General features: G+C 35.3%; 1 protein-coding gene across 1 annotated transcript; it reads right to left on the bottom strand.

Annotated features, from left to right (window-relative positions):
* Positions 1-1,642: 1,642 nt before the first annotated feature.
* On the bottom strand, positions 1,643-9,202 carry LOC107733009 (protein FAM3C-like). The gene is made up of 10 exons (XM_016544514.1): positions 9,128-9,202; positions 8,260-8,321; positions 6,840-6,944; positions 6,624-6,650; positions 5,918-6,041; positions 5,712-5,770; positions 5,540-5,590; positions 3,855-3,939; positions 3,636-3,762; positions 1,643-3,189 (listed from the first exon to the last, which is right to left on the bottom strand). The coding sequence occupies exons 2-10, from the start codon at positions 8,273-8,275 to the stop codon at positions 3,100-3,102; spliced, it is 684 nt and encodes a 227-aa protein (XP_016400000.1). The 5' UTR covers positions 8,276-8,321; positions 9,128-9,202; the 3' UTR covers positions 1,643-3,099.
* Positions 9,203-10,031: the final 829 nt, after the last annotated feature.

Raw genomic sequence — 10,031 nt, 5'->3', positions numbered from 1 at the left:
TTGTTTCCAAAGCCAAAAGTATGTATTTGCCTTTTTCTTCAACTGTTAAAAAAAATCTTATTTTTAACTTTAACCAATATTATTTTACATATTGTAGAGATTCTAATTTATGTGATCTTCAGCAACCAAAATATTGCTCTGTTCAATTCAGTTCCTGTGTCTGGACTTTCTGTACATTTACAGCATTAGGTTGAGAGTCTGAAGCCTTGTATTCATTTATCGAGCCAAAAGAAGTCTGTTACACAACTATAAATATTTAACAGATGATGGCTGTATTATTTTTAAAAAGCTGCAAAACGTTTATTTTAATTTTAATATGGCTGTTCCGGGTTCGATTCTATTTATTACAACAGAAAATAATTTTGACTCGTTGCTCAGATTGTACAAGAATATGTGTTCACAGTCACCCACTTACAGCGAAAGTTTACTTTAAGACATTGCTCTGGAATCAACTTTTAAATTTTCTGTTTCTAAAGTAAAGCTTTAGATGTTATGTGGATTTTAATTATGATAATACGGGACAAGTGTGATGAAACCACTTTATAGGCGCACCTGTGGAATACTTTATTTTGATTGGCCAATCGCTGTCGCAAGTACGCTCATCCGGGTAACTGAAACCGCTCACATTCCTGTCATACTAGAACGTAAATGGCGCCATCTTGTGTCTCCGTTTTCACTTGTAGTAAAAAGACATCAGGTACAGAGACTTGAAATATATATGTATTGTTTGCGTATTTTTTTTTTTCCCGGTAAAGAATTTCTTGGCAAAGTAACAAATTCGACTTAAAACTCTAGTCTCACTGATAAATGGCGAGTTAGACCACAACCGCGTCTTAAATATAACACGTTTTTTGTTCAATGGAAACTGAGAGAGGTCGAAATTATTCTGTGGTAACTGACAGCATCGAACCTGGAACATTTTTGTACAGCTGTACAAGCCCCTGCAATTCTCTCCCGCTCGAATACAGTGACCTTGATTGGATTTCATGGATGCATCTCATGCACTTGTAAATATAGATTCTATATGTCCTTGCCATAATAATGATGCTGGATTTGAGCAGGTGGAGGGGAAGGACACCTGCTGCAGGATAAATGAATTGCCATGTTTCAGAGTTCCCGCTAGTCATTCGTTTTAGAGAATTAGTATAACGAGACAAGGAGTTTGTCAGAATTGAAGGTATTTATTGATGGCATAAAAACTAGTTCTCAGCACATTGACATTTGTATAGACTGGGTCTGTACATTATATTGTTGCCTACATCAGTACCTATATATTTTGATATTTTCCGAATGGAATAAACATGTTATTGAGAGAAATGATTTTCATCAGTTAAGCTGGCGGAGTGAAGTTTGCCATTGCTTTCTTGTGCAGCTGTGTACTTTGAAACCTTCTCTGGTCTTTTCTTAGGCTAATGAGAGCCGAATGGATGACTTCCAAGAATCTACAAACTCCTTTATAAACACATGTACCATTTTGGATTTGTGCATCATGCTTTGACGAGGCAGAACAGATGCTAGGGGTATTCTTCACCGCCTTAATCTAAACAGAGGTAAGACAAAACCCAGGAATTAAAGCAACAACCATTTGCTCAGCTTCATTTTAATATTAAAATTTTTTTTTTTTTATTTATTTTTTTTTTTTTTTACAAAAAAAAATCCTAGAGCCATTACAAAAGACTCTGCAATCACACAATACACAGTTTACTTGATTTAAATTTAATTTAGACTAAATAAATCCTCACAACAGCTTTACACATTAAGACCATGCAACATCAATGATTTCACATGTAACTCTAGAAAAATCTAGATAAAATCGCTTGGCATATTTAATTGTGGTAAAAAAAACAAAAAAAGGCACATAACTGGTTTTCTTACAAAAGAAATGGGTTTTAATCCACAACTTCACAGTTAAAATCGTGCAGGGAATTATAAAATCATTGACTTTGCATTATAATTCCGCAATAATTATGGGACATTTTACTACCTGGTAGGAAAGCGCATACTATTGACACTGCAGAAGGCACAATTAGGAATAAACTCAGTTACTGTTATATATTTATTGCTTGCTATGAACACTATTGGCATGTAACCAGACTGACTATCAACACAATAACTAATGGAAATCTTTTGAAGTCCCTAAACTGTATATAACAACATTCCCAAAAGCTAAGGATAAATGGCATGAAACTGGAGACAGTAGTTAAACAGTAGAAGGTCAAAACCCAACACAAATCAATAACCCATCGCACACCAGAAATATGGGCAGTTTTTAAATTCAAGGATTAAAAACAAGATTCTTCATTATCTACCTTCAGGAATAAAGTCCAGCAGTCAAAATTGCCAGTAGAAAAATAAATATTTTAACCATAAACAAAGAAATAAATACATTTTGGTGACAGAAGCCCTTAGCCATTTAACTTCAATCCAGTTTGATCAACATTTAGAGTGTCTTAGTGCAGTGATAAATATGAGCGCAAACCCTCTCCCTTCACTTTCTGGGAGGAAAAAAAAAAAAAAACTACAAACAAGAAGACATGCAGTAAATCTCCGGACTCAATATCTCTCTTTTTCTTATAACACTGGAGCCTCACAAATGGATAAAAACTTGCTGTTTATGGACCAGTTATTAAAAAAAACCTACAAATCCGATCTCCCACAGCCATGAATTTTTAAGAATGTGATTTCCAGGGCTGGGAAATTCACAACAATTAGTTAAGTTGTGGATATTTCTATAGTGAATATACATTTTTATAGTGATTTTAAGCTGTAAAATATTGACCTGGCTACATTTTTCTTTTTTAATGAGCACAATCCATTTAGTTATCATGGACAATTGGAAGAAAAGTAATGGAAACTCACTGGTCAAAAGTACTGGGAATCCTGTAAAAGAAATAGAAATATAGAGCAGCAAATGCTCAGGAGCACTAATGGTAAGATTTAAAATACAGGAAGTCCAACATCAAATTTAAAGTCTATTCTATTCTTAATTGCATCATTGTCAATGCTAATCGAACAATACAACATTGCATATGTACAATTTTGAATTCTTCGACCTTCTCCAGGCTGTACATGAAAATGCGAAATAATTTGAAATTCATTCTACTGATGTTTTATGGGAATGCATCCTTCCATCTCCAAAACTTCAGGCCAGCCTTCATACTTGTTGGTCTCTGCATTGTTCTTGATATACTGGAGGCATAAAAGATGGTTTATTATTTATTTAAAATATCCCAAAATTTGAACAGGACATGGCCCCTCATTAGTGGGGGCTACGGCCTGAAAACAAGATATAAGCAGGGATGCAAACTCATCATGGGTGAAACATTTGACAAAGACTATGATTGGCTACAATTCTCAGTGCTGCAAAAACACGTTGTAAATAGAAACTTTTGGTTTTGTCATTTGAAACCACAGCGCACACAAAAACACGCAGGAGCGTTTGAAAGTGGGCGACTTCGAGCGGGTAGAGAATTGAGTTGGTACTATTGGCACTGTAAAAAGACCCCCCCACCACCCAAACAATTTTAAAAACTCACCGGATCTACACAAATCACACAAATTACCCATTTTTAATTCAAAATGGTGAATTTCGCCGAAAGGTGACATGTTTTCATCCCTGTATAAAGCTAAATTACCTGCTCAAAGGGGCTCTTTGTCTTGATCCCTTTGCCCCCTACAAACACCCAATTATCTCTGAATCCCAGTATGCCGATGCTTGAGCTGCCCAATTCTGCTATCAGATTTCTGGCCTCATCGTTTAGCCTGTTCACACACACACACACAAAAAAACATTAATTAGACAACCCAATACAGATCTGTAAAATTCTCACCAACTATTTAGAGAAGTGACTCACTTTGTTGCAGGGTCATCAAAAGTGGCCATCATGACAATACTTCCATCTTCTATTTCCTTCAAGAATTTGATAAGCTGGTTCACATCTAGACAAGAATAAACATTTAAAAAGATTAACTTTTGCATGCCACTCAAAAGGACATTTCAGTTACTTGACTCTGCCCAGTTTGCAAATACAAACAAGCTCTTACCAATGAAACCATAAGTGGCCCTGTTTTCAACTGGTATTAAAATCAGTCTCTTGCCATCCAAATAAAATTCAACCAGGGGGCTGGAAACCACTAGGGGGCCTCAACACACTTCCAAGTGGGCCTCAAGATAATTTAAAATGATTTAAAGAGAAAATTAGCTTTAAAATACACTTTAAAACTTTAAAATTTAGTTTAATTTGTTCCCTCGACAACTGTCATTTTTTATTTAAGAATTAATTAATTTTAAAAAATGTCTTAAAAAATATTTTAAGAAATTGTTATCTGTGAGTAAAAATTATTTTTAAAAACCTTACCCTGAAATCATCAATGACAGTAAAAGTCATGTAAATTCATTTGTCATAAATATCAGTTCTTGAAATTCTAAAATGATGGACCTTAATGATTCTCATTTTAATTATAAAATAATTTTATTTAATTATTTAAATATATTGCCACTGCTAGTTTCTGAAAATACAAGAAGTTGAAAATGAGCAGCTTTGTCATTACAGCAGAATTATCTGAAATATCTTAGCCTACATGGGGGGCCTTCAAATGTTGGATAATAAGGGGCCTCAAAGTCAAGAAGAACCACTGCTAAATAAAAAGCAGTTAGGTGAGACGAGTGCTTATGAGTACCCACAATTCTCAAACACTTCTCCTATGGCTACTTTTTTAGTGCAGTTGTTGACAGAGGCGAGAAGGCAGTCCTGCACCACTGTCCGAGGACAACATTACAATACAAATGCGATGTGATCATATGCGTTTCGGACTACGTCTGAATGTGGTTTGAGTGATCAGACAACAAAACGGCTTGAATATAGTGCATTACTACCCACCCACTTTTTTCCGGATGTATTTTTCCCTATTCATTTTTCCCATAGAGATTTTTTAAATAGTCTTAATTAAAGTGCTATAAGCCATGAACCAAGCCAACCAGCTACTAGGAGAATACAAACTTTTTTTTTTTTACATTTGAAGCAAAATGAGCGATGATGTGGGAAGTCGTGGCCTAATGGTTAGATGAGTCGGACTCATAACCCAAAGGTTGTGGGTTCGAGTCTCGTACCGGCAGGGATTGTAGGTGGGGGGAGTGAATGTACAGCGCTCTCTCCCACCTTCAATACCACGACTGAGGTGCCCTTGAGCAAGGCACCAAACCCCCAACTGCTCCCCGGGCGCCGCAGCATAAATGGCTGCCCACTGCTCCGGGTGTGTGTTCACAGTGTGTGTGTGTTCACTGCTGTGTGTGTGCACTTTGGATGGGATAAATGCAGAGCACTAATTCCGAGTATGGGTCCACCATACTTGGCCACATGTCACGTCACGTCAAAAAGTATATAAAAATGTGACAAAAAGACTGTGTATCTAACAGCTTTAGTGAGGTGATCACCCAAGATGGATTTTAATACAAGGTTTAAACAGAGAAGCCAGATTGCACCTACACATGCAATATGCATAAATGTAAACAAGATAGAAGGTGTAGAAACAGATTTACCTCCAGACCACATGTCAAAGGATTCAGTCCTGATGAGCTCGCCGGTCTTCCCTGTAAAAAGACAGTGGATTAATACAGGCCAACTTATCTCAGTTGCCTACATACTGTCACTGTTTTCAGTTAAAAAAGGTTTCACCATCAGCGTGTTTCTTAAGACAAAAAGGAGGCATACCATTGATCAAAGCAATGTTTATACCCCGTCCAACGTTGTTCTTTACTCCACTCATTAATCTGATAAAAGATAAAGAAGAAAGAGTTCAAACAGCAGCAGTCATGTTTCCTCTGAATTCAGGACATCCCCAGTCAATAAAAAGTGTTTATGTTTCTATGGTGTTTATGCAATAATGCAGTGTACTAAGAGATGTGTGTAAAACCTACACAGTATCCTGAAAACACATTTTTGGGCCGACAACGCTGGCTGCTCCGCTGGTGATCTTAAAGGCAAAATGGTCCTCCGGACATGATTTAGAAAGGCTGCATTTGTGGCACGGAGGCCCGGTGGCTGAAAACAACATCAATACATCCATAAACACAGATGTCTTTACTATTTCAGAAAAAAAAATGTGTTTGGCTATGTTCTTGCCTTCTGACTGCACAATTTATTAATCGTTTTTATTATTTACACATGCACCAGACAGGAGTCTTCACGCTGAATTATGTCTTGCGACACGCTTCTTAAGTAGATGAAGTTATAAAATTAAAAAAAAAGATCACAACAAAATACACCTACTTTATCAAAGGACTAAAGTAAATGGCAGCTGCCCAACACATCTAATGTGACAACTATGGAACTCTGAATATCAAGAATATAACACCTATTATATATATATATATATATATATTCATGTCATGTCGCACCAATAACCTACATATGAATCATTCATACTATTATTACTCTGCAGTAATATGTAAGGCAATTATTGATTTCTGCACAGCTCCAAATTACATTTATTTATTCCCTAATTTGCATCTACACAGTTCTAATCAAAGGTTCAGGAGGAGCTTGTTCATCCAGTCCTGGGAACTCATTCACCAGCCTCAATTCTCATGTGTAGTAAAAAAAAAAATGTAAATATGTACTCACAGACAGTCTCTGCGGGTGCATATCGTGCTGTAGAGAAAAAGATGTCGATTAGCAAATAGCAGTGTGCCATGTCGAACACTGAAAAACGCAAAATCATTCTTTAACCAAACAAGTGTATTATTTATCTTTACTAACAAAAGGCGTGTACAGTTTCAGATCAATATGTTCCGTGTGTGTAAAGGAAGTTGCAGAAAATGGTTGCATGCATGAACTCACCAAGTACTTTGCCCAAATTAAAATTCGCTTTGCTCTCCAATAGCTCAAATGCCAGGAACACAGCTAGAAACAAGAGAGAAACCAGCACTGCCAGTTTCAAAAGTCCTGTAAACAAAAAAGTTCCATATTCTTGAGTTTATAAAGTCCATAGTAATAGTTTTATATATTGTTACTTTTGATGAGAAACAAAGTCTCATCTTTAAAATTATGTCGATTTTTTTCAGGAAATTCAAACAATAAATGCCGTTTTGACTCTGTGGCGCGACAAATTACTGTATAGGCGCCTCAGTTCAAACATGATCATCACTTCCTCTTTACTACTAGTTTTAACGCAAAATAAACATGAATGAACATCTCATGCCTCATGTAATCGTTCAATCAGCGTTTCAACCGCGGAAAGACGGCAATAAAACAGCTTGTAAACAAAATGTCATGTAGCATTTAATTTACCTCAAGTCATTAGTGAACGCAGCTCATTAATTCGCTAGAGAAATTAAGTGCAGAGAAGAGCATTTGACGAAATATTAGATTATACTCATTATATTTTACTTTATCCGTTAGTGATGTCTTAATTATTTAATGTGCTTAAATAAATCTGTTATGAAACAAGTTATGACAGCCACTGTGTAAATGATTATATTTCAACAATAGAAATTGTATAATTTAGAAGTTAATTTAAAAACTGCATTATGTGAACTTTACATGTTTGCATACAATATTTTAATCTGAGTGTTTATTATTATTATATTAAAATAAATAATAATAATAGTAATTGAATTTAAGTTTGGGCTCTGTTGTTAATTGTAACCTTATAGTAATGTAAAAGGGCCCCCTATAGTATAGATCATAATTTGAGGTAGATTTTTATCCCTCGAAAATTTTCATTGTAATTAAATTTATTTAAAGAAAGAGCCATTTGTTCAATAAACCACTGTTTAATATAAAAAAAGCAATTTTATGTTTAGTTTTTCCCCCTGCTGCACCGAAACCGTACCGAACTGTGACATCAAAACCGAGGTAGTACCGAACCGTCATGTTTGTGTACCAGTGTTGTGCCCAATTCTGTGTGGCACAACCGAACTGTGACATCAAAACCGAGGTAGTACCCCCCAAAATTGGGCACAACACCGTTACACCACTAATTTAAACTATTTTGTTCACTTTTACACACTATACAATTGTTAGGTTTTCTGCAATTATTCACAGATCTTCTTTATGCACCAAGAGCTTGTAACACTCCAAAGAGAAAGGAAAAATTGAAATCGCATCATATGACCCCTTTAAGGCAAAACTTTTTTTGCACTGCTATTAAACAGACATTACCACAACATACTGTCAATGACAAAAGAGCAAATATTTGCCTTCGGTTACATGAAATATATACTTTAGCAGAGTTTAGACTGAAAGAAACGGAACAAACCTCCTGCTCGCATCATCCTGGCGGTTTTGCAAGCAGCAGTCACCACACTGAGATCCAGACACCTGATATGAGATCAGATATCATGTTACAAAAGCCTGAATTCCTAAATATTCCTAATACAATACTTATATTACCTACAGAAATTTACTCAAGATAATCAAGATGATTGTGAAAAGTCACACAACAAAACAATGGCCAGGCTGACTGACTAACCTATATTTGGCTGATTCAGAATGAGATAAATAATTAACATTTCCGATCCTCATCCATTTGCTTTATTATATATTCTGAGTAACTTGATTATCCTTTCAGCTAAGCAAATATTTATTTGTACTACTTTCAGCTCTGTTAAATAAACATATTTTACGTTTAACTCAACATCACAGAATTCTATAATGTATTCAATTGTTTATGAATAAAAGTGCATTAAATTGTTTATGAATAAACTGCACGATTTCTGTTTTCAACTATCTCATAAGCCGGTTTAACACAAACCAACATAAGTTTTACATTTATATACCTGTATCAGTCTTCACCTGTCAGGCTGTCTGAAAATGACTGAGCCAATAAAATATTCAACAAAATGCTCAAGATCTAACATGTAAAACAAACACATAAATCCCGAAAACCTCTAATTATGCCTGAAAAAGATGCCAGAAGCGAATTAAACGGTTGTAGTGTTAAGTTTAGATGTTAGATGACAGCAGAAAAACTGATAGTAGCCGTTAGCATAAGGTGAATATGCAAACAAAACACGATAATAAACTTTGAAATAGATATATAATATGAAGTCAAGAACATCATGTAACCCAACGAATATATTTTTAGACTGTGATTGACTAAAGAAGAGGAGAATAGAAGGAAGTACCTGGTGACACGGCGACACAGCGCTGAATATCCCCTCACATCCGGGGTTCGCTATAGAGGAGGAGCGTGCGTTTGTGCAGATGTGTACGACTGTTTTAGGACGACACGCCCGTGTGGGCGTATATAGCTGTCCTATATGGCGCCCGCCCACACTGCACAGGGGTTTTATGCATAATTTGTTAAAAACTAGTCATACTAGTTCTAGCCTACGTAGTTCAAACGGATGACAATTTGGAATGTTGGAAAGAACAGAATATTGTTATTTTTTAAAGTCGTTTGGGTTAAACTAAACTATGTTTAAATAGGAAATTATAGATATTTAGTTTATACTATATACTATAATATATACATAGGCAATAGTCTGAAAAACACTCATTATATTTAGGCAACGCAATTCAAAGACAATAGTATAGGCTACATACTTTATATATAATGTAATTAATTTGTTTTGTTATTGTTGTTTTATTTATTTTTTCCTATGCCCTGTATTGCTTAAATATTCTTGAATCTTGAGTGAGATGGGTGTTTTAGTGAAGATGTGTGAGAGTATGATTCATGTTGGTGTGTTGTGTGGTATGTAGTATATGTGTGAGTGTGTGTTAGTGAGGAGGTGTGAGGTGAGTGTATGCTCTTGTGAGGTGTGTGGTTTGTTTGTTTTCCAAGACAGACAACTGTTTGGTGTCTTTCTCGTTTGACATTTGTCTGTAGTGGTATTGTATAGTGGTATTGCGGTTGAGCAGTTTTCTGCAATATGAGATATATATGTATATATATATAGCCTATATAGAGCATTTTTTAATAAAAAAAATCTTTATCATTTTTTTTTTATAATTATATACTAAAGAATATATTTATTATGGTGTATTATGGGTAACACAATAATTAAAATGTTGATGATAGGATGA

Source organism: Sinocyclocheilus rhinocerous, unplaced genomic scaffold (assembly GCF_001515625.1).
Source record: "Sinocyclocheilus rhinocerous isolate Xijiao unplaced genomic scaffold, SAMN03320098_v1.1 scaffold400, whole genome shotgun sequence".
NCBI lineage: Eukaryota > Metazoa > Chordata > Actinopteri > Cypriniformes > Cyprinidae > Sinocyclocheilus > Sinocyclocheilus rhinocerous.
This window is presented reverse-complemented; position numbering and strand designations above follow the sequence as displayed.

Excerpts from the sequence above, each read along its gene's own strand:
- LOC107733009 (XM_016544514.1), bottom strand. Across the intron at positions 5,591-5,711 it reads AAACATTGCTTTGATCAATG|GGAAGACCGGCGAGCTCATC; the intron begins GTATGCCTCCTT and ends GTCTTTTTACAG. Across the intron at positions 3,190-3,635 it reads CAAAGAGCCCCTTTGAGCAG|TATATCAAGAACAATGCAGA; the intron begins GTAATTTAGCTT and ends TTATGCCTCCAG.